A 25775-nucleotide genomic window follows, 5' to 3' on the forward strand; every position below is an offset into this window, starting at 1 on the left:
TAGGAAGAGGTCTTCAGGGAGCTGGAAGCCCTCTGATGCAGCTCTCCTCATGGAGAAGGCAAAGTCACACTGCCTGGAAGAGAGTAAGGGACATAGGGACCAGAGAAGGCACTGGCCAAAGGAGTTCTGAGCAGCACCAGGGCAAAATGCAACAGCAATGACAGGGTGCCTGATTAAGGTAATCAATTAACCAATGAAATATTTATTAAGTTCCTGTTGTGTACAAAACGCTGGGCTTGGTGCTGAGGAAAATACAAAGGTTAGGTACGACACACTCCCTGTGTATAGAAGAAAATGTAGTAGAAAGCCTTGACACCAACTTCTCTTTAAAATACATATTACATTAAAAGTTTATCGGTCACAAAATAAGTGACAGGTGAAGCCTGAGGAGGAAGGTTGTTATAAACTGGGAAGATTTGGGAGGCTTCCTAGAGGAGGTGAATGTAATTCTGGGATGGACTTTATTTTTCTAAATTTATTTTTAGCATTCTTTTTAAATTCTGAGTTTCAAATTCTCCTTCCCCACCCACTGAGAAGACAAGCAATGTGATATCAATTATACATGTGAAATCATGCAAAACATATTCCACATTAGTCATATTTTTTTTAAAAAGCAAGAAAAAGTGAGGAAATCATACTTCAATTTGTACTCAGGAGTTCATGAGTTCTCTCTGTTAGCATTTTTTCATCATGAGTCCTTTGGCACTGTCTTGGATTACTGTATTGATAAGAGTAGCCAAGTTTTTCCACAGTTGATCAACATTACAACATTGCTGTTACTATCTATGCACTGTGATCTCCCAGTTCTCACTTCATGTTGCATCAGTTAGTACAGGCCTTCCTATGTTTCTTCTGAAACCACTCCCCTCATTATTTCTTATACACATATTCTTATCACAATCATATGCCACAACTTGTTTAACTACATCAATTGATGACTATCCCTTCAATTTCCAATTCTTTGCCACCATAAATAGGCTGCTATAAATATTTTTGTACACATATGGCCTTTTACTTTTTCTTTGATTTCTTTGGTACACAGACCCAGCAGCGGTATATCACTGGGTCAAGGGTACGCAGAGTTTTATAGCTCTTGGGGACTACTTCCAAATTGTTCTCCAGAATGGCTGAACCAGTTCACTTTTCCAACAATAGTTCATTAGTGTACCCATTTTTCTCTCAACCCTTCTAGCATGGGTCATTTCTGATAGATATGAGGTGGAACCTCTGAGTTGTTTTAATTTGTCTTTCTCTAATCAATACTAAGGCGGGGGGCAGGGTGGAGCCACGATGGCAGAATAAGAGCAGGGATTCTCCTGAGCTCTCCCAAATTCTCCTCCAAACAACTTTAAAATAAGGCCTCAAAATGAATTCTGAGTGACAGAACCCACAAAAGGACAGGGTTAAAAAAAAATTTCTAGCCCAAGACAACTTAGAAGGTCAGCAGGAAAGATCTTTCTCATTAGGGTGAGCAGAGGCCGGGCCTGGAAAGCCAGCAGCAGGCGTTGGGGACAACTGAATAGGAAGCAGCTTCTGGAGCTCTCAGCCCACAAATGGTAAAAGAGTCAGACAATTGGTCAGAAGGCAATTCCTGTGGACCCTTTGCTGGGACTGGGTGCAGCTGCACTGACCATATGTGGATGCAGGTCCCCGTCCTGGGTCCCAGTCCCAGAGTGAGAAGAAGCACTAACACACTAGAGCATGTGGCGACAAGGGAACAGACACTACGATCACAATTCCAGGGCAGAAAAGAGCTTGTGGTCTCTCAAAGACCAGAGCACAGGCCAGGAGAACAGTAACCACACTTCTCCTTAGATCATACAACCTTGGAAGAACTGAAAACTTACAGACCCCCAGAACTATTTCTGAAAACTGCAGAACAAAAAAACCAGGACCTTGGGACAGTACTTCCTCCACTCCAGGAGCAGATCCCAACCTTAACATAAAGTTAAAAGTCAAGAAATAGGCTGGAAAAATGAACAAACAAACAAAAACAAGAACCTGACCATAAAAAAGTTTCTATGGTGACGAGGAAAGAGCAAAACACAGACTCAGAAGACAACAAAGTCAAAACAGCTGCCAGCAAAGCTTCAAAAAAAAAAATGTGAATTGGTCTCAGGCCCAAAAATAGTTCCTATACGTGCTCAAAAAGCATTTTGAAAATCAAATAAGAGAGGTAGGGGAAAAATTGGGAGAAGTGAAAGTGATGCAAGAAAATCATGAAAAAGAAGAGTCAACAACTCAATGAAGGTGGCACAAAAATCCACTGAAGAAAACTCCTTAAAAAGTAGAATTGCCTATATGGAAAAAGAAGTACAAAAATTCACTTAGGAAAAGAACTCCTTAAAAAGTAGAAGTGACCAAATGAAAAAGGAGGTACAAAAGCTCACTACAAGATATCCTAGAACCAGAGGATAACACAAGATTTAGCAACTTCTACATTAAAGAAGCAGAGGGCTCAGAAAGTGATGTTACAGAGGGCAAAGGAGCTAGGATTACAACTAAGAATCACCTATTCTGCAAAACTGAGTATAATCCTTCACAGGGAAAAAATGGAAATTTAATAAAATAGAGGGTTTTCAAGCATTCTTGATGAAAAGACCAGAACTGAATAGAAAATATGACTTTCAAATACAAGACTCAAAAGTATAAAAAGGTAAACAGGAAAGAGAAATTATGTAGAAGTTGCTAAATCTTGTGTTATCCCGTCTCTGCAATATTTGAATTTTTTTTGGTTGCTTGCAATATTTTCTCCTTGACCTGGGAGCTCTGGAATTTGGCTATAACCTTGCTGGGATTTTTCGTTTTGGAATCTCTTTCAGGAAGTAATTGGTGGATTCTTACAATTTCTATTTTACCCTCTGGTTCTAGGATATCAGGGTAGTTTTCCTTGATAATTTTTTTGAAAGATGATGTCCAGGCTCATTTTTTGATCATAGCTTTCAGATAGTACAGTAATTCTTAAATCATCTCTCCTGGATCCATCTTAATATATCTCTCCTTATTTTTTCCAATGAGATAGTTCATATTTTCTTTTATTCTTTCATTCTTTTGACTTTGTTTTATTGTTTCTTGATGTCTCATGGAGATATTAGCTTCCACTTGTCAGCAGGACAAAACCCAAACAAGCTTTTTGGCAAGTTTACACATTAAAATGATAACCAAGAATAGCCAAATTATCTTAGCGGTAACCAAATTATGAAAAGTTGCTTGACATAACTGATACAAAAAGTTCACCAATTTGAAACTTGAAACAAACTCATTACCAATCAAGTGCCTTAATTTTGTTAAATGCATTTCCAAATGACTTTACACAGAGAATCAACATCTCACCATTAACAATTAAAACTTTAAAAGAGAGGGCTTACCCAAGTTCGGAGGCTGAGCAGGCTGTGCTCAACCTGGGTGATGTTTCCAGGCAAAGGTTGCCCCAGGGCCCAAGGCTATTGTCAGTGGGGCCCATACTGTAGCTGCTGCTCCTCCACCCTCTTTCCTTTTGCCAGGTGGGAGAGGGCAAATTGACAGAACTGGGCATTTAATTCCAGATACAGTGTCCATCCTTGTCCTCTACGCTGCAGAAGGTATATCCAGATCCACAACCTCAAACCGAACCAGAGGACCGAGAGCCTGAGAGCATCAGGCTGATTGTGAGACAGCCTCAAAACTGCCTGTCTGAAAAGCACCTCCAAGCCTTGGTGCTTGGAGAGCGACCCCAACTGCAAGGTAAGAAAGTGGGGGGGGGAGGCTTACAAACTTTCTAGTCTTGGCTGGAGAAGAACTTGGGGTTAGGCAGCTTCCCCGTACGGGCCACCAAAATGTTGAGGTTTAGGGGTTTAGCGGTGCTGGGATCCCAAAATCACGACACATGGGTCCTACCCAAATGAATTCGATCCAAGCCTTCTTTCAGTCAAAGGCAAGGTTTATTAGAACATCCACCATATTAGACAGACTCTTAAGGAATCTGAACATTACTGAGCTATTGGCTAGATTATAAGAATCTGAGCAGCGGCAAGATGTTAAGAATCTGAGCCAAAATGTTCCTTTTGATGAGAGATTAGAAGATTGATTAGAGAAATGCAAATTAAAACAACTTTGAGATACCACTTCACACCTATCAGATTGGCTAATATGACTGGGAAGGAACATGACAAATAGTGGAGGGGATGTGGGAAAATTGGGACATGAATGCACTGCTGGCGGAGTTGTGAACAAGTCCAACCATTCTAGAGAACAATTTGGAACTATGTCCAAAGGGCTATAAAACATACCCTTTGATCCAGCAATACTACTACTAGGTCTATATGCCAGAGAGATTAAAAAAAAGGAAAAGGACCTATACGTACAAAAAAAAAAATTACAGCAGTACTTTTTGTCATAGCAAAGAATTGGAAATTGAGAAGATGCCCATCAATTGGGGAAAGGCTGAACAAGTTGCAGTATACAATTGTGATGAAATACTATTGTGCTATAAAGAATGATGAGCAGAATGCTTTCAGAAAAACCTGGAAAGACTTATATGAACTCATGCCAGGTGAAGTGAGCAAAATTAGAACGGTGTACACAGCAACAGTACTATTATATGATGATCGATTGTGAATAGCGTAGCTATTCTTAGCAATACATTGCTCAGCAATACAATACAATTCTCAGCAACACAAAGATAATTCTGAAGGACTTATGATGAAAAATGCTATTCATTTCCTGAGAAAGAACTGATGGAGTCAGAATGCAGATGTGAAGCATACTTTTAAAAAAATTTTCTTGGGTTTTTTGGTCTGTTTTCTTGTGCTAATATAGATATGTTTTACATGACTACACATGTATAATCTATATCAAATTGCTTGCCTTCTGAAGGAGGGAGGACAGCAGGAAGGAGAGAAAGAATTTGGAACTCAAAAAGTTTTTAAATGAATGTTGAATGACTGTACATGTATAATCTTTATCAGACTGCTTGCTCTCTTGGGGAGGAGGAAATGAAGGGAGGAAGGGAAGGAGGAAGAAAAATTTGGAGCTCAAAATCCTACAAAGATGAATGTTGAAAACTATCTTTACACGTAATTGGAAGAAATAAAGTACTATTAAGTAGAATGTGAAAAAAATGAATGTTGAAAATTATTTTTACATGTAACTAGGCAAAAATATTAAAAAGTAAAATAGTGATTTAGATAATTTTTTCATAAAACTATGCATGGCTTTTATTTCCTCTTCTGAAAACTGCCTGCTCATTTTAGTTGACCATTTACCAATTGGGAAATGGCTCCTATTTTTATAAACTTGACTCAGTTCCATACTCAGTATATATCTGAGAAATAAGGCCTTTATCAGAGAAATGTAAAAAATTTTTTGATATTACTTCATTGTCTAGGGTACTTTTTAGAAAAATGTAGTTTTCCCTGATTATCTCTTAATTAGGTCTATTTTTGCTTTTTCTTTGTCTGAGATCATGATTGCTACTCTTGCTTTTTTTATCTCAATTGAAGCACATTAGATTCTGCTCCAGCCCTTTATTTTAAGTTTGTCTTTCTGTTACAAGTATGTCTCTTGTGAACATTTTGTTGGATTCTGATTTCTAATCCACTGTTATCCGCTTCCTTTTTATAGCTGAGCGCATCCCATTCACAATCATAATTATGATTACTGCGTATTTCCCTCCACCCCATTTTCTTCTGTTTTTTTTCCTTCTCTCTCTTTTTATCTCATTGCTTCTCAAAAGTCTATTCCACTTCTAACCACTGCCTCCCTTAATCAACCTTTCCTCTCTTATTTCTCCTGGTTCTCCTCCCACCTGTCCAACCGCTCCCTTTCTCAGTGTCCTTTGTGGAATCTTCCTCCTCGTCACGCTTCCTAACTGTGGGGCCTCAGGGCTCTCCAGAGAAGGAAACGGCAAACTACTCCAGTTAACTTTGCCAAGAAACCCTCATATGGGTCACTAAGAGTCAGATACAGCCGAAACGACTAAACGACAACAACGAAAGGCCCTCTTCTCTTCTGAACTGCAGTTCCATTAACTCCAAATGCCTATTGGACGTGGGAAGTGTGTCCACAGACAAAACTCAGCATGGCCAAAACATTATCTTTCCCCAAACACTCTCTTCAAAATTTTCCTAGTGGGGGCAACTAGGTGGCACAGTGGCCCTGGAGTCAGGAGGACCTGAGTTCAAATCTGGCCTCAGACTCTTGACAATAGCTGTGTGACCCTAAACAAGTCACTTAACTCCAGTTGCCTCACCAAAAACAAACAAAAAAAACCCCTTTCCTAGTGATGTTGAGGGTATAACTATCTTCCCAGTCTTTCCCAGCTTTACAACCTTGCCTCCTCACTCTTATGCCCCTCACACAGCCACTTCATTGACAAATCTTGTTTTTATCTTCCTATCTCCCCTTCTCTCCACTCACACAGCCAACACCTCATCATCTCACTCGAGGCTGAGTTGCCACTTTCTAAAGGAGCTCTCCTGGTCCTCTTCAGCCTCTGTCACCTCCTTCTTCTCTATTCATATCTTTTATGTATTATTTATTCATATATCTCTCCTTTAGTAGGTAAGTTCCTTAAGAGCAGGATTTTTGCAGTTTAGTCTTCTCTACATGCCCACAGGTGAGCAGTTTCTAGCACACAGTAAGCACTTAACTGCTGCCTATTCTGATGTTGGATAGCTCTAATTGTTAGGAAGTTTTGCTTACCTCAAACCTAAATTTGTCTCTGCAACTTTCCTTTATTCTTAGTTCTGTCCCCTAGGACCAAGCTGATCACGTCTAATACTTTTTCCAGGTGACAGTCGTTTAAATATGAGAAGACTAGAATACAGCTAGCATGTGCCCCCAAGTCTTCTCGGAATTAAACCTCTAGAGCTCCCTCAGCTGATTCCCACATGGGAAGAACTGGAAGCACTACTGCATCATCCTAAATGCCTACCTCTGAATGTTCTCCAGCAATGCCCTTCTTATAATGCAGTTCCTAGAACTAAAGACAAAATTCCAGACATGGTCTGAGAGTACAGTGGGACTAGTGCAGCTAGGTGATGGTGCAGTAGACAGATTGCCTGGAGTCAGGAAGACTCATCTTCTTGAGTTCAAATCTGGCCTCAGACACATACTAGCTGTGTGACCCTAGGCAAGTCACTTAACCCTGTTTGTCTCAGTTTCCTCATCTGGAAAATGAGCTAGAGAAGGAAATGGCAAACCATTCCAGTACCTTTACCAAGAGGTCACAAAGAGTTGAACACAACTAAGAAATGACTAAACAGTTGGACTATCACTAGCACTTTTAACTCATATTGAGCCACTAAAGCCCCCATTGGTTGTATCTTGTACTTATAAAGTTTTTTTTAAACCCAAACATAAGACTTTCTATTTATCCCAATTACATTCCATCTTTTCAGATTTGACATACTATTCTTAATTTGTCAGGATCTTTCTGGATCCTGTACCAATCATTCAAGGTGTCAGCTATCTCTCCCAGTTACATGTTATCAGAAAATTAGATTTAAGTATGTCATCAATGCTGAGTCACTGATAAAAATGCCAAACAGCAGAGGGCCAAGGACAGATCCTTGAGGCACTCCCCTGGAGATCACCTTTCATGATATCAGAGCATTAGTGACTACTCTTAGGGTCCGCCCATTTAACCAATTTTGAGTATATTTAAATGTACTGTTGTTTATGCCCACAGCTCTCTATCTTTTATACCTGATAGACTTTATGAACGTGTGAATGAAAAAGTATTTATTAAGCATTTATGTGCAAAAGCACTATGCTAAGTGCTAGGGATACAAATAGAAGATCAAGAGTCAACAAGAAAAAAAAAAAGATCAAGAGTCCCTGTCCTCAAGGAGCTCAAGCTCTAAAAGGCAGAAACAACACATGGAAGGCATTAGCTGCTAGTCATATGGAAAGGCCCAGTGAATCTCAGGGCATAGCAGCAAAGCAAATGGTAATGTATCTTCTTTAATGTCATTTCCACTCATAAAGCTCTATGTATTTCTGATGCTGAACCACCTGACAATGCCAAGGACTTTGGTAGTATGGCTAGAGCTCCAAAGGAGGCGGGCACAGGCTGCAGTACCTGCAAAGGCAGCTTCAGACCACATATCCACAAGAGTTTCTCTCTTCCATAATGGGCAGGGGACCAGACTATAAGTGCTGGTTGGGGGCCAAGGTGGAGGGGAGAGGGAGGAGTGGGTACCACTATTTCTGGGCCTCTTGAGCTCTGAGTCCTGGGCTGTCTCTACCACAAAGAAGATGTGGTGATGGCGGCTTAACCCACCTGGCAAATGCCACTTCCTACAGGATGCACTGCTGCTTCAGCTAAGGCTGGCGTGCCTGCTCAGTTGGTAGCAGCTGGTGATGGTGGCACAAAGATGGTGGACCCCCTGCGCCCCTGGATGGTGGCTGCAGGGTGGAGGTGAAAGCAGGACTAGAAGCTTTGCTAAAATCTAGGTTAATTATATCTACCATTCCCCTCAGCTACCAGCCTAATAATTCTGTCGAAAGAGAACATGAAGTTAGCCTGGCACGATCTGTTCTAGATAACTGCATGCTAGCTCTTTATGATCCCTGCTTCCTTTTCTAAATATTCACTAAATATCCCCAATCATGTATTTAAGATATTTAAAAAATCTGCCCAGATTTGAAGGGTCAACTCATTGGTCTTTATTTCACAGACTCCAATATCTCACCTCTAAAATACTCTCTCTTCTCTAATCAGGCAGCACACTCCTCCTGTTTTTCAGTCTTTCAGATATCACTGATAATGTCTTAAAAATGAAGTTTCTAAGTAGAGGAAAAACATAACCATAGTTATTCCTAAGGAGTATCTTCATCAGTGGCATGAAGAAAGAATTGGAGGGGAGGGAGGATAGAGGTGGAAAAACTCTATGAAGTTAATATTGATTATCTAGATGATATTAAGGAGGGCCTGAATTAAAGTGGTTGTGAGAATGGAGTACAGACAGATGGAAGGGTGGGGTAGGGGGTAAAGAGTGAAAGATAACTCTGAGGTTAAGGACATGGACACTGAGGAAATGGTAGTGCCACAGAAAAGTGAAATCAAGAGAAGGTTGAGGTTTAGGGAGGCAGGGCTTTAAAAAATAAACTTCACAAATAGAAGATGGGGGAGGTGTGGCTCAACAATGTTTCCTATGAAGATCTGGGCAATAAATGTTGGTAACCAAAAAAAACTGTCACCCTGGGTTATGTTGAGAAGCATGTCTTTCTGAGTTCAAATATGGCTTCAGACACTTACTAGCTGTGTGACCCTGCACAAGTCACCTAACCCTGTTTGCCTCAGTTTCCTCATCTGTGGCTCCAAAAAGCTATACATAACATGAGCAGTGGCCATAGCCTAGTAAACCATCTCAGCTGCCAGGCTAAAAACCAGGTTGAGAGTTGCCAACAGACTTTTTATACCCATTGATGAGTTAAGGGGATGCCTACCCCAAGCATATAAAGACTTCTCCCAGTGGAATGGGTGGATGAGAACAATTTGTTCCAAAGGCCATGAAGGCAGCTAAAGCAGGCGCCGTGAAGCACTTAGAGCTTGGTAAGACATCGAAGACGCCAAGATCATCCACTGCATCCTGGGCCATTGCCAGTTGTCCTGACTTTTGTCACTGGACTTCGATGACTCTGGAAGAGAGAGCGAGGCCAATAATTTGCGTAACTGCACCTCACTTAAACCAATTCACACACAAGTCAAGACATTATCCATTCATGATGTCATCAGTCTTCTTCAAAAAACGAAGGATGAACAACAAAATGAGCTGGAGAAGGAAATGTCAAACCACTTCAATATCTTTGCGAAGCAAACTCCAAGTGGGTCACAAAGAGTCAGACAACTGAACATCAAAGTTTCCTCTACTTTGCTTTGTTCAGGCCACATTTGAAGTACTCGGTTCAGTTCTGGACATGACATTTTAGGAAAGACTTAAGCTGGAAATGACTAAAATGTCTTTTCCCTGTTTGCTTGGTAGACTCCTACATATCCTTTAAATCCCAAATTAGATGCCTTTTCTGATTCCCCCCTTGGTAATAATTTTTCTTTCTTAGGACCTCATCTAAAACTTTTTTATCATTTATTAATATTATCATCTATTGTCTTCCATTATAGCTATCTGTGCATGTCATATCTCCTCACTGGACTTTTAAGCCACGCTCTGCACACAGCAGACAACCTGTAAAGGTTTATTTAATTGTATGAAACTATATGAGAGGGGAAACCATGTAGAAACACTTTCCACTTAGAACCAATGGCATGTCTTGACACAATTCTCAGTTTGTCACTCAGATATTGATGTGATTACTGAGCCAACGTGGTAAAGATGAAAAAGTACTGGATTTGGGTCTGATCCAGAGGACCTGGGGTTGAATCCTGTGACATTAATGGGACAAGTCAGAACTTCTCTGAGTCTCAGATTCTTCATCTGTAAAATAAAACTCTGCTAGTTTGATTTCTAAAGTCCCTCCCAGCTCTAAATCTATAACCTAAATATGATCTTCAAAAGAATAAGATTTTTATGTGGCAGAGAACTGGAAGCAAAGTAGATGCCCATCACATGGGAATGGCTAAAAAAAAAAAAAGGGACATGAATATAATGGAAAAAATAATAAATATGAAGAAATCAGAAAAGCATGAGAAATCTTATTTGAATAGATGTAAAGTGAGGCAAGCAGCACCACAAAAACTATACATATAACCACAACAACAACGTAAATGACAGAGCTATAGATAGGAACTAGACCTCTATCAAGGCAAGTTGGCCCCTCCTCTGCAACTTAATAGTCTTAGAGAGTTGCCTACACAGCAGCGCTTCTTAAACTGTGGGTCACCACCCCATATGGGATCACGACCCACAGTTCAAGAAGCGCTGACGGGGTCACAAGCAGAAAAAGTTTAAGAAGCTGGTCTAGAGCACCAAGAAGTTAAGTGACCTGTCCAGGATTACATAACCAGGATGTGTCAGAGGTAGGACTTGGGCATCATCTTCCCGACTCCAATGTCAGCTCTCTAGCCACCTCTAGACATTTATCCACTGGTAAAAGCAAAAAAAGTTTAACACTGTAATTGTAATGTTTAAGCCTGGCCTTGATGAATAGATGAGAAAAATGTGTTTCTGCCCTTTCTCTGCACCCTGTATGTGCTGTCAGACTTGGTAGACTTGTCAGTTCATTGGCTTAGAAGGAACCTCAGAGATCATCTGATCCCACCCCACCCCCTGCTCTCTAGGTGTAGAAATAGAGGCCCAGAGAAGTCGAGTGCCTTGCCCAGGGTTGCACAGGTATGCCCTTCCCACATGACGCCTCTGAAGTTTTTTTGCTTAACTGCTTTTTCTCTTCTTTTTTCATTCTCTGCTACAAGAGATAGCTCTCTGGATAGAGGAGAGACACACATACACATACACACACATATGTGTATATATGTGTGTGTGCATAACTTCTCTCTCCTTCAGCATTTTGTACCCTCAATCATTCCCTCTTTCTCTCATTTTCAATCTCTCAGACCCCACCACTTGACTAAAATAGCTATCTCTTTTTTTAAACATTTATTTTTAATAAATTTTGAGTTCCAATTTTCTCCTTGCCCTCCTCCCTAAAATGGTAAGCATTTAACTTAGGGTATATATTTGCAATCATGTAAAACGTATTTCCATATTAGTCATGTTGTGAAAGAAGAAACAGACCAAAAGAGGAAAAAAAAAACACGAATAAAATAAAGTGAAAATAGTGTGCTTCAATCTGCATTCAGACTCCATCAGTTCTTTCTCTGGCTGTGGATAGCATTTCACATGATGAGTCCTTTAGAATTGTCTTGGATCACTGAGTGGCCTGAGAAGAGCTAAGTCATTCACAAGTGATCATCATACAGTGTTGCTGTTACTGTGTACAATGTTCTCCTGGTTCTGCTCACTTCACTTTGCATCAGTTCATTTAAGTCTTTCCAGGTTTTTCTGAAATCTGCCTGCTGCTAACAATCTCTTAACCACTAAATCTAATGGTTTGTTCAGTCCTCATTCTCCTTGGCCCCTCTGTAGCTTCTGATACTGAAGAACAGCCCCATCTCCTGGATACTCCCTCACTCTGGAGTCTGCAGCACTCCTTTGCCTTAGTTTACCACTTGTCTCACCCCTTTTCTCAGTCTCCTTTTCTGGATCACAACTCATGTCCTGTCCATTAAGTGTGAGTGTTCTTTGAGGCAATGTCTTGGTCCTTCTTTTCTCCCTAAGGGATATCCTAAGCTCATAAATAAACAAATAAATAAAAAACCCAAACAAATAAATACGCAGGTGATGCCAATTTAAGTCCTATATAGTTGTGAACATACACACCTATGTACATGTGTGTTTATCTGTTTGTTTGTTTACACGGTCCTCCTCTTTCCACTGAACTTCAGTCCTGCATCTGCCTGTCAGACATCTCAACCTCAATGTCCCAGTCCCACCAGCACCTCAAATTCAAAACACAGGATCACAGAATCTGAGAGCTCAGAAAAGATCTTATAGACAATCTGGTGCAACCCCTTCACTTTATAGATGAGGAAACTGAGGCACAGGGACATTAAATGACATGTCCCCCATCACACAGGTAGTAAGTGTGGTAATCTTTGAACCTGGGTTTTCTGGCTCCAAATCCATCATTCATTCCACTGCCATATAAGGATTCAAATTTGTCCCCAAACCTATCATTCCTCCAAATAGTCTTATTTTCTGCCTATATAACCTCTCTGACATCCCTCACATCCCCTCCACACACACAGCCACAACCTTGGTATAGGCCCTAATCACTTCTAGCACAGACTATTGCCAACAGCCTTCTAAACTACCTTCTTGGCTGCTAATCTATTTCCCTCTCCAATCCAATTTCACAGAGCAGCCAAATTAATATTCCTATGATACCACAAATATAACTTATCTTACTCTCCTTTTCAAAAATCTTCAGTGCCTCCCTAATTGCCTTTAGAATAAAATACACACTCCCCATCCCAGCATTTAAAGCCCTCCACAATCTGGCCCCCGTATATCTTTCCAGACTTATTTCCTATTACTTTGCCTTTATGTATTCTATGCCCCAAACTGCCTTACTTAGCTATTCTCCAACACTGACATCCCATTGCTTCTCTTTCTATGCCTTTGCATGGGTGGTCCCCCATTCTTGGAATGTACTTTGCCCTCACCTCCCCCTTTCAATCCCTCACTTCCTGCAAGGCTCTGCTCAGATAACAATGTCTACCTGAAAGTATTTCTTCATCACTTCTCCAGTTTTTCGGGCTCCCTTCCTCCCGAAATTATTCCGTATTTCCATACCTATATATAGATTGTACACTACCCCCACCCTCATTAGAACGTAAACTCCTTGAGGCAGGCATTATTTCATGTTTGTTTTGCATGTAGTAGGCACTAAATGTCTGGTGAATTGAATCTGAATTTAATAAGGATAAATATAACATCCTACACTTGGATCAAAAAAAATTGAACTTCATCAATGCAGGATGAGAATGAGCATGAGGGAATAGCAAGTTTGAAAAAGATCAAGGGATTTTAGTGCCCTGCAAACTCAAAGTCAACAGTGTTATATGGCAACCAAAAAAACAGCTCCAATCGTAGGCTGCATTGATTGAGAGGTGTAGTATCCAGAGGGAGGGAGGTGGGAGTCCTGCTGTACTCAGTCCTGACTCACACTGACAATATTGTGTTCTTTTCTGGGCACCATAATTAGGAAGACAATTTGACTAGGCTGGGAGAGGCACTGGGAGTATCAGCTGAAGGATCTAAGGAGGCTTAGCCTGGAGTAGAGAAGACTTGGAGTGTACATGATAGTTATCTTCAAGTTTGTATAGGGTTACCATCTAGAAGCTGACTAGCTTGGTTCTGCTGAGCCCCAAAGAGAAGAACAAGGAATAACAGGCAGAAATGGCAGCAGAACTAGGTACAAAGCAAATCTGATCCAACAAGAATTTATCTAGCACCCACTACTGGTCAAGGACTGTGTATGCTGGGCACTGGGGATACAAAGACAAAGCAGTCCCCGTCCTCAAGAAACTTACATTCTGAAGAGATGCAAGTAATTAGATAAGTAGATAAATATTGTAATGTGAAGAGAAGGGAGAGATCCCTAACAACTAAGAAGATTGGGGATAGTAATTTTGAAGGAATTCGGGATTCTAAGAGGCAGAGATGAGGTGGAAATGCATGCCAGGCATGGGATACAGCCTGTCCCCACAGGAAGGAAAACGGAATGCAGAGTTCAGAGAACAGTAAGGGGGCCAGTCTGCATAGAACACAGGGTGCATGATGGAGAATCATTTATAATAAGCCTGGAAAGGTAGGTTGGAGAAAAACTGTGACAGGCTTTAAATACCAACCTGAGAAATCCTAGAGGTAACTGGGAGTCACTAAAGATTCTTGAGAAAGGGAGCAACAAAGTAAGATTCATGCTTTAGGATGATGATTTTGGCAACTGTGTGGATGAAAAAACCCAGAAACAGGGAGTCCAACTGGGAGGCTATTGCAATAGTCCAGGAAAGAGGAGATGAAGACCTGTGGGAGTGAAATCAAGAAAAATAAATGTCACAAAAAGTCAAGGAACCAAGGTTGGAGGGGTGGGGGTTGGAAGGGGGAAGAGAGGGAAAGAGAGAGACACAGAGAGAGAGAGAGAGAGAGAAAGAGAGAGAGAGAGAGAGAGAGAGAGAGAGAGAGAACCCTTGCTAACAATCAGAGCTGTCCAAAAGTAGTGAGTTCCCCTCCACAAGAGATCTTCAAGGAAGGCCGGATTACCTGTTGGCAATAGTGGAGTTGATTTCTGTTCAAAAAGGGGTTGCGGGGAGGGGGAACCAAGAAGGCAGAGCAAAGACAGAGACTTACCTGAGCTCTCCCAAATTCTCCTCTAAACAATTTTAAAATAACAACTCCAATTGAATTCTGTAATGGCAGCACAAACAAAAGGATGGGGTGAAACAATTTTTTGAGTCCAGAGGAACTTAACAGGTAGGCAGCAAAGGTCTGTATCAGTGGGATAGTGGTCAGACTGGGAGCCCAGCACAGTACCTGGAGGCAGTTCAGCAGCAGCAGAAGCCGCTTTGGGAGCTGTCAATACACATAAGAAGGTCAGACAAGTGATCAGAAGGAGATTAAGGAGGACCCTTTGCTGGTACTGGGGGCAGAATTCTCTTGTACTGCCATATGCAGTTCTGGGTTGCAGTCCCAGGATGAGGAGGAACACTTCCTCTTTAGCTCTTGAGGCCCCGGGACCTAGGGCCCTGGTCACAGTTCCAAAGTGGAGAAGAATGCTTGTGTTTACTCACAGACCAGAGCACAGGCCAGAAGAGCAGTGATCACATCTCTCCTTAAATCATACCACTTTGGAAACTGAAAACCTATAGACCCCCCCCCCCCCCCCCCTCAGAACTAGCTCTGAAAACAGCAGAATTAAAAACCTGAAGCTTAGGACAGTGCCCCCTCCACCCAGGAGCAGAGCCCAGTCTTAACATAAAATTAAAAGTCAAGAAACAGATTGGAAAAATGAGCAAACAAACAAAAAAGAACTTGGTCATAGAAAACTACTATGTTGACAGGGAAGATCAAAACACAAACTCAGAGGAAAACAATGAAGTCAAAACAGCTACAAGCAAAGCTTCAAAGAAAAATGTGAATTGGTGACAGCCCCCACCCCCTCAAAAAAAAAAAAAAGAATTCCTGGAAGAGCTCTAAAAAGATTTTAAAAATCAAATAAAAGAAGTAGAGGAAAAACTGGGGAAAGAAATGAGAGTGATGCAAGAAAATTATGAAAAAAGAGTCAACACCTTGGTAAAGGAGGCACAAAAAAAAACCTGAAGAAAATAACACCTTAAAAATTGGTCTAGTTGTAAAAAAAGGCAAAAAAAAAAAATACAATGAAGAGAAGAACTAAAAAAATAGGCATGACCACATGGAAAAAGGTACAAAAGCTCACTGAAGAAAATGAGTTTCAGGAGGAAATGGACAGTAAAACTATATTAGTAGGGGTCCTCAGTTTTCCCCTCTCAGAACTAGATAAATTTAACCAAAAAATAAACCAGAAAATAGTTAAGGAGATGAAGAGAATTTTAGAAAAGTTAGCTATGATAGACCTCTGGAGAAAATGGAATGGGAATAGAAAGGAATATACCTTTTTCTCAGCAGTACATGTCACCTATATACACACACACACACCACCACCAACAACAACAACCACCTTACAATCCAAATGCAGAAAAGCAGAAATATTAAATGCATCCTTTTGAGATCAGAATACAATTAAAATTATGCAGGGATGGTTCAATATTAGAAAAACAATCAGCATAATTGAGCATATCAATAACAAAAACAACAAAAATCATATGATTATCTCAATAGATAAAGAAAAAGCTTTTGACAAAATACAACAGTCATTCCTATTAAAAACACTGGAAAGCACAGGAATAAACTGAGTTCTCCTTAAAATGATAAGTAAACTAGAAGCCTTCTCAATAACATAAAGGGTGAGGCAAGGCTGTCCATTATCACCACTATTATTCAATACTGTACTAAAAATGCTAGCTATAGCAACAAGACAAGAAAAAGAAATTAAAGGAATAAAAATAGGCAATTAGGAAACAAAACTTTGCAGATGATATGATGGTATACTTAATGAATCCTAGAGAATCAACTAAAAAACTACACGAAACAATCAACAATTTCAGCAAAGTTGCATAATATAAAATAGACCCACATAATTCATCACTTCTATATACTACCAACAAAACCCAGCAAGAAATAGAAAGAGAAATTCCATTTAAAATAATGGCAGACAGTATAAAATACTTGAGAGCCTACCTGCCAAGACAAACTCAAATATTATATGAACACAATTATAAAACGTTTTTCACAGAAATAAAGACAAATTTAAACAATGGGAGAAATGTTACTTGCTTATGGATAGGCCAAGCCAATACAATCAAAATTACAATTCTACCCAAACTATGAAAGAATTATTTTATAGAGTTAGAAAAAAATCATGACAAAATTCATCTGGAAGAACAAAAGGTCAAAAATATCAAGGGAATCAATAAAAAAAACATGAAGGAAGGTGGCCGAGCAGTACCAGATGTCAAACTGTATTAAAAAATGGTAATCATCAAAACAATCTGATACTGGCTAAGAAATAGAGTCATGAATCAATGGAATAGATTAGGTATGCAACACAAAGCAGTAAATGGCTATAGTAATCTAAAGCTTGATAAACTCAAAGATCCAGGCTTTGGGGATAAGAACTCAACACCTAACAAAAATTGCTAGAAAAATGGAAAACAGTTTGGCAGAAACCAGATATATACCAACACTTCAGAATGTATATTAAGATAAGGTCAAGAGGCAGCTAGATGGCACAGTGGATAGGCTCCGGCCTTGGAGTCGGGAGGATCTGCGTTCAAATCCAGCCTCGGACACATGACACTTGCTAGTTGTGTGACCCTGGGCAAGTCATTTAACCCCACTGTCTTGTCAAAAGCCAAAAAACAAAACAAAAAAACAAAAAACGGTAAGGTCAAAATGGATATACAATTTAGATGTAGAGGGTGATACCACAAACAAATTAGGGGACCACGGAATATTTTACCTGTCTGATCTATGGATAAGGAAAGAATTTATGATCAAACAAGAGACAGAGAGGATTATGGGATATAAAATGGATAATTTTGATTACATAAAACGAAAAAGTTTTTGCACAAATAGATCCAATGTAGTCAAGATTAGAAGGAAAGCAGAAAACTGAGGAGGAAATTTTATAGCAAATTTCTCTGATAAAGACCTCATTTCTCAAATATATAGAGAACTGAGTCAATAAGAATATGAGTCATTCCTCAATTGACAATTTGGTGAAAGGATGTAAACAGGCAGTTTTCAGAAGAAATCAAAGCTATCTCTAGTCATATGAAAAAATGCTCTAAATAATTATTGATTAAAGAAGTACAAATTAAAACACTTCTGAGGCACTATCTCACACCTATCAGATTGGCTAAAATAACAGAAAAAAAATGTCGGGGGAGGAGGGAGTTGAGGAAAAATTGAGACCCTAACGCACTAATTCACTATAGAACTGTGAACTGATCCAACCATTCTGGAGAACAATTAGGAACTAAGCCCAAAGAGCTATAAAACTGTGCATACCCTTTGATCCAGCAATACCACTACAAAGTCTATATCTAAAAGAAATTTTAAAAAACAGAAAGGACTTATATGCACAAAAAATATTTATAGCAGTTCTTTTTGTGGTAGCAAAGAACTGGACATTGAGGGGATGCCCGTCAACTGGGGAAAGGCTGAACAAGCTCTGGTACATGATTGTGATGAAATACTATTTTGCAATAGGAAAAGATGAGCAGGATGATTTCAAAAAAACCCAGAAAGACTTAGATGATATCATGTCAAGAGAAATGAGCAGAGCCACGAGAACAGTGTACATAGTAACAACATTATCCTATAATCATTAACTGCGGATGACTTAGCTATTCTCAGCAATACAATGATCCAAGACAATTCTGAAGGACTTATAATGAAAAATGCTATTCACCTCCAGAGAAAGAACTGATGGAATCTGAATGCAGACTGAAACACACTTTTTTTTTTACTTCATTTTTCTTGGTTTGTTTTTTTTTTTTTTTGGTCTGTGTTTTCCTGTGCAACATGGCTAATATGGAAATATGTTTTGCATTGACTGCACATGCATAATCTGTATTAAATTGCTTGTCTTCTCAAGGAGCAGGGAAGGCTAGGGAAAAAGGAGAGGATTTGGAGCTCAAAACTTTTAAAAAACAAATGTTAAAAATTGTTTTTACATGTAATTAGGAAAAAATATAAAAATTTTTTAAAAAAGGGGTTGGATGAGATGACTTCTATGTTCTTCCCTTCTAACTTAGAGATTTTATGAGGTACATCAAAATTCAGTAGCCCCAGAAAAGAACTATCCAAATATAGGATAAAGTGGTGCTTAAATGGAAATTAGTAACATAGTGTGGCAAGATCAAATACACAAAATAGTATAAATATTTTAACTGGTGAAATGATGCCTAACATTATGATAGGAACATAATAAAAAACTATATATAAATACATCAAGCTAGGTTATAGATAAGAGCACTCTCTTATCATCGGAGTCATAAGGTAGAACAAGTCTGTATACATGTTCCTAGTTCTTTTTCCAGGGATTTAATAGTGGTATTGTATATAAAGAAAGGCAGCATGGTATAGTAAAGGCTGGTCTCAGGAAGACCTGGGTTCAGGACCTGTCTTTAACCATACTAACCATGTGGCCATCCACAAATAATTGACTTAACCTCTCTGAACTCCAAGCAATTAACTCCTTAAGAGCATGAATTAAAGATGAGTAGCCAGTCTGCCTCCGTGAAGAAAATTTCTATACAGGATGTTCCCTATAGAGATGAAATCTAGGTCCAGACTAAAACAATTACATTTTCAAAAAAGAGTTTGTATATGCGTATTATGAGGTAAAGGAGAGTTAGTGATAAACAGATTTTTATAAGCACATAAAAATTTGCCTTAATGTTTTAGTCATGAGGGTATAGAATGTTCATTTGGAGGTAGAAAAACCTATATGAAAGTTTACGTTTTAACCTCTACTTGCCATAATATAGGTCCATTTATGTCCCACAGCTGCTTTCTGCTGTAGCTATACCCTAACAGTCTGACTTCAGCTGTAGGCTAGAAGAAGCTGGCTATGTCTGTTGAGTGGAATGGAATCACCCACCAGAGTACTTGGCATAAAAATTAATCCCAGCTTGAGGAAAGATATTTTTAACCTTAAAATGTTATCTAGCATTTACTAGATGATCAAAGTACAGTAATAGTACTATAATAACATCACACTAGAATTATTGGAATAGAAAGCATTTTAGAGCCACAGTATTCAACGGACTAGAAGAATTTTTTTCTTTCCATTTTTCCTCTGGAGAGTGACAATAGTATTCCCACCATGCACCATGCCCTCCAACTATCTCCTGCATCACAAATAGCCTGCTGGACATTTTGAAGTCCTATAGATTACTAATTTCCATTTATGCAGTACCATAATCTTTATGGGAAAAAAAAGCAACTAAAAATAAATTCTCATTAATGTGACAATGCTGCCCTTCATTCTTAATCACTTATTATCTCCTTCAATAAGAAAATGCTTACCCATTAAGAAGGTCAGGTATTGGTGTGTCTTGGTTTAAACAAATCCAAAATATAGACATTTGGATTTAATTAAAAAAAAAACCTGATGAGTTTTATAAAAATATCATTTGCTTTATATGAGGATTCACCATTACATTCCTTTAAATAGCGACTTCCCCTAAAGGGTCAATTTAGAAAGTCAATTTCTAGTCAAGCTTTTTGGAAAACCACTACGGTTATGGATGTTCCAGAGCACCACAACCCAATAAATGCTGCTTTAGTTGTTTTCTGTGATCTAGTAGTGACACCAAGTGGCCACAAAAAAACAAAACAAAACAAAACAAAACAAAACAAAACAAAACAAAAGAAACCCAGAAGTGTAATTCAACTCATCTGGGGGACAATTAATACCTTTACAATTTCACGGATTCAAGCTTGATTTTCTCAAGTGTTTACATTTTTAGCTCAGGTTCAGATATTTGATACAGTTGGCAAACTTGACAAGCAGATCACAGAATCACTGAATTTGAAAGTTGGAAGGGGCCACCTAGTAAAACCATCATACAAAAAGGGAAGATGTTCTGTTTCATTTGGAGAAGAGAAGCCTGAGGTTTAATTTAACCTGTCAAAGCAAAACACCAAATGTCCTTCATCTATATATGGAAAGGTATGGAAGGGTCTAACAGGCCCAACAACATTTACATAAAAATCTGTGTATATTATACAGATAAGCAATGTAATGTACAGAGGGCTAGCCTGAGAGTCAGCTAAAACTAAGTGACACTGTTAGTTCTTCTGTCAACTAAACACTATTAGAGATACTCCATTTGGAGAATGGTACAAGATATTTTTATTCTCCTAAGATTTAGGCTTTTTCAAAGCTACCACAATAATAAAAGATTTAGCTACCGTTAGTTTTGGAGAAAAGGGAATATTTTCTGAGCTCTGAATCAACTGTATTGGACAATCAAATAACTACAGGTTACCTTTTTCTCTAGAAAAGATCAAAACTTTTTAGATCTGTACTACTAATCAGTAAGCACTGAAATCCTCATGCTAGGAAAAAAGAAAAAAAAAGAGGAATTAAGAGAAAAAAAGGAAAATGGAGATAAAATAAAGGAAAACCAGTAAAGAGGAAAGAAAAACAACTGAATGGGTGAAAGTGGCGATTGGCACAGGTGCCCCCTTCAAAAGGCACTCTTCCCTCATTATCTCATTATTAAGAGCCAGGTGAAGCACTGAGTCAGTGCCTTGACCAAGAAACCTCTGGTGATGGACAGAAATCCTAGACATACAAGCAGGTTGATCTGGGCGGCCGCTGCTGTTTTCCAGATAGGGGTCTGGTACTGCAGTGTTACAGGCCCCCCTCTGGGCTTCTGGGGCATCACCATTCTGCGCATCAATTTTCTGGACGTCTGGCATCCTAACGATGTTATCTGGGGATGGAGAGAAAAGGGGGGGAGGTTGCTTTCAGAGAGACACAGAAAGGCTCCTCTTTCCAAGTTCCAACCCCGTGTCACTCCTCCCCACCCCCCACCCCCAGAAAAGTGGGGCACTGGGAAGCTGAGCAAATCCCTCAGAGGCAGAAGGGACCTTAGGGGTCATCTGGTCCACCCCCTTCCTTTTACAGGTGAGGAACCCGAGACCCAGAAGGGGTATTAAGTAGCAGAGACTGGAATTCGGCTTGGCCCCAAACCAGGCACTCTTTGCACTACGGAAGGACCATTAATCAGAGTCTTCCTAAGTTCTCAAAGGGATGAGTTTGGGGTCCAGGGTTGGGCGGTTTCCCTGCTCTGGCCCCGCTTACAAGGGAGTCCCAAGGACACTGCCCTCCCTCCACTACCCTACGTTGCTGCTGCTGAAGAGCTAAGAGGACGCGCAGGCTGGGAGTTCCAGCTCCGCCTCCTCCTGCCCCGCTCACTGTGTGATTCTGGACTAGTCGCTCGCCCTCTTTGGGCCTCAGTTTCCTCCCGACGGATATACTGTCCCTAAGGCCCCTCGTGACTTCTAATTCCTCGACCGCCAGCCCTCACCTCCACCCCACTTCGACCACCTGCCCTGACTCTGAAGCTGCTTCTGCCGCCCGACCGCTCCGCGCGTCCGCCAGGAGATCGGACCGCACCATCGCGCCCCTGAGCCGCCGCCAAAGGGGGGAGCAGCGGTCGAAAAGCAGGCTAGGGACTGGCGGGGAAGCTGGGTCACCAGGTGCGCGCCCCCGCTCGCGGCCGGAGCTCCAAGTGGGAGACTCCGGGATTTGAAAACAAACCGCCGCTCGTCGCTCGGGGCAACGGGCTGGCGATCACATGGCCAAGAAGATCGGACCAGTGAGGCTCGACTGGACTGTTCCATTTGGGCTGGAGAGGATGGGGGGGATGGTGGCGTGTGGACGGTTCCATAGAGCATCGGGCAGGGTAGGGAGAGTAGAATCCCGTGCCTGGAAGCAGTTTTAGGCAGGCGGACAGATGGACACAGCAACCGACAGACACAGAGATAGATAGGTACAGAAACAGACAGACACATCTTAAACTCAACGTGTTTAATCACTACTAAATCACTATTTTCCTTTAAGTCCCAATTAAAATCTCAACTTCCACAGACAGCCCAACCTGACGCCTCTTAATTTCATTGCCTTCCCTCCGTTAATTTCCTATTTGCCCTGTACCTAGTTTGCTTTGTCTGTATTTGTTTGTGTGTTGTCTTTCCCATTAGAGTATAGGGACTCTTCTTTAATAATTATTTTTATTTATTTAGTTAAATATTTCCCAATTACATGTAAAAAAACTTTTAACAATCTTAAAAAATTTGCATTCCACATTCTCTCCTTCCCTCCTTACCTCCCCTTACCCCTCCTTAAAAAAGCAATCTATTTTATATCAGTTATATATGTGAAATCATGCGAAACATATTTCCACATTAGCCATGTTGCAAAATAAAACACAAGCAAAATAAAACAATAAAAACAAAGAGTAGAAAAAATATGCTTCAATCTGCATTCAGAGTTCATCAGTTCTCTGTCTCAAGGTGGGTAGTGTTTTTCATCATGGGTCCTTTGGAATTGTCTCGGGTCATTGTCTTGATCAGAGTTGCAAAGTTTGATCATCCTTACAATATTGCTCTTCGAGAAGGAAGGACAAACAGCAACAAAAACAGTGTACAAAGTTTTCCTGATTCTGCTCACTTCACTTTGTATCAGTTCAGATATGTCTTCCCAGGTTTTCCTCATTTCTTATAGCACAGTAGTATTCCATCACAATCGTATACCACAACTTGTTCAGCCATTCCCCAAATGGTGGGCATCCCCTCAGTTTCCAATTCTTTGCCACCACAAAAAGCACTGCTATAAATATTTTTGTACATATAAATCTTTTTCCATTTTCTTCAATCTCCTTGGGATGCAAAACTAGTAGTGGTAATGCTGGGTCAAAGGATATACACAGTTGTATAGCTCTTTGGTCTTAGTTCCAAATTATTCTCCAGAATGGTTCACAACTCCACCAACAATGCATTAGTGTCCCAATTTTTCCACATCTCCTCCAACATTTGTCATTTTCCTTTTCTATCATATTAGCCAATCTGATTAGTGTGAGGAAGTATCTTGGAGTTGTTTAAATTTGCATTTCTCCAATCAATAGCGATTTAGAGTATTTTTTTCCATATGATTAGAGATAACTTTTGATTTCTTCTTCTGAAAGCTGTTCATATCCTTTGACCATTTTTCAACTGTGGAATGGCTCTTATTTTTATAAATTTGGCTCAATTCCCTACATATTTGAGAAATGAGGCCTTTATCAGAGAAACTTACTGTAAAAATTTCCCCCCAGTTTTCTGTCTTCTTTCTACTTTTGCTTGCAAATTTTTTTTTTTTTTTTTAGCCAGGCAATTGGGGTTAAGTGACTTTCCCAGGGTCACACAGCTAGTAAGTGTCATGAGTCTGAGGTCACATTTGAATTCAGGTCCTCCTGACTCCAAGGCTGGAGCTCTATCTGCTGCACCACCTAACTGCCCCCTTCTTTCTACTTTTGGCTGCATTAGTTTTATTTGTATAAAAGCCCTTTAACTTCATGTAATCAAAATTATTCATTTTATTTCCCATGATGCTCTCTATTTATTATTTGATCATAAACTCTTCCCTTATCCATAGATCTGGCAGGTACATTTTTCCGTGCTCCCTCTATGTCTAAATCATGTATCCATTTTGACCTTGTCTTGGTATATGGTGTGAGATGTTGATCTGTGTCTGGTTTCTGCTAAACTGCTTTCCAGTTTTTCCAACAATTTTCGTCAACCATGAGTTCTAATCCCCAAAGCCTGGATCTTTGAGTTTATCAAGCTTTAGATTACTATAGTTATTTACTACTTTGTATTGCATACCTAATCTATTCCATTGATTCATGACTCTATTTCTTAGCCAGTATCAGATTGTTTTGATGATTACCACTTTGTAATACAGTTTAACATATGGTACTGCTAGGCCACCTTCCTTCATGTTTTTTTTCATTGATTCCCTTGATATGCTTGATCTTTTGTTCTTCCAGATGAGTTTTGTCATGATTTTTTCTAACTCTATAAAATAATTCTTTCATAGTTTGACTAGTATGGCACTGAATAAGTAAATTAACTTTGGTAGAATTGTAATTTTAATAGTATTGGTTCAACCTACCCATGAGAAATTAGTATTTCTCCTATTGTTTAGATTTGTTTTTATTTCTGTGAAAAGTGTTTTGTAATTGTGTTTATATAATCCTTGAGTTTGTCTTAGCAGGTGGGCTCCCAAGTATTTTATATTGTCTGTCACTATTTTAAATGGAATTTCTCTTTCTATCTCTTGCTGCTTGGTGCTAATAAAGTGTGTGGGTTTATTTTATATTCTGCAACTTTGCTGAAGTTGTTAATTGTTTCAACTAATTTTTTAGTTGATTCTCTAGGGTTCACTAAATATACCATCATATCATCTGCAAAGAGTGATAGTTTTGTTTCATAATTGCCTATTTTTATTCCTTTAATTTCTTTTTCTTGTCTTATTGTTATAACTAGCATTTCTAGTACAATACTGAATAATAGTGGTGATGATGGACATCCTTGCTTCTCTTCTGATCTTACTGGAAAGGCTTCAAGTTTATTCTCATTATAATTAATGCTTGTTCTTGGTTTTAAATAGATACTACTTGTTTTAAGAAAGGTTTCATTGATTGGTAAGTTAGGGGGATATCTACCCCAAGCATGTGAAGACTGTGCCTTGGAATGGGCAAATGAGAACAATTTGTTCCAAAGGCCATGAAAGCAGCTGAAGCAGTTACTGTAGTGTTTAGAGCTTGGTCAGACATCAAAGACACCAACCTCATCCTCTGCATCCAGGGCCATCACCAGTCATCCGGACTATTATTTTGCCACTGGACTTAGATGACCCTGGAAGAGAGAGTAAGGCTGATGACTGTGCAGCTTTGCCTTACTTAAATTCAATTCACGTGACTGTGATGCCATTGGTCCTTCCTCTTTGAAAATAAAGGACAAAACCACGAATGATTTCTAGATAGATATGTATTTTGTATGAGTGGGAGCAGGGTTTAATTGTTTCCCTCCTTCAAGCTTCCCAGTATAAAAGAGGTAGTAAGTGATAGA

The 25775-nt window shown here is 39.7% G+C and overlaps 1 protein-coding gene across 3 annotated transcripts in view; it reads right to left on the bottom strand.

Annotated features, from left to right (window-relative positions):
- The window catches only part of TCP11 (t-complex 11), a 36712-nt gene extending 14478 nt beyond the window's left edge, over positions 1-22234 (bottom strand). For 2 of the 3 annotated variants that reach the window (XM_027876586.1, XM_027876585.1), the window contains exons 1-2: positions 22190-22234; positions 21452-21592 (exon numbers count right to left, since the gene is read on the bottom strand). In XM_027876586.1, the coding sequence (XP_027732387.1) occupies positions 21452-21578 (127 nt within the window). In that variant the 5' untranslated portion in view covers positions 21579-21592; positions 22190-22234. Of the gene's footprint in view, positions 1-14353; positions 14470-21451; positions 21593-22189 lie in introns of those variants that run through there. The other variant, XM_027876587.1, reaches the window with a different exon arrangement.
- Between the last annotated feature and the right edge of the window lie 3541 nt (positions 22235-25775).

This window comes from Vombatus ursinus, unplaced genomic scaffold (genome assembly GCF_900497805.2).
Source record: "Vombatus ursinus unplaced genomic scaffold, bare-nosed wombat genome assembly UNPS02014811.1, whole genome shotgun sequence".
NCBI lineage: Eukaryota > Metazoa > Chordata > Mammalia > Diprotodontia > Vombatidae > Vombatus > Vombatus ursinus.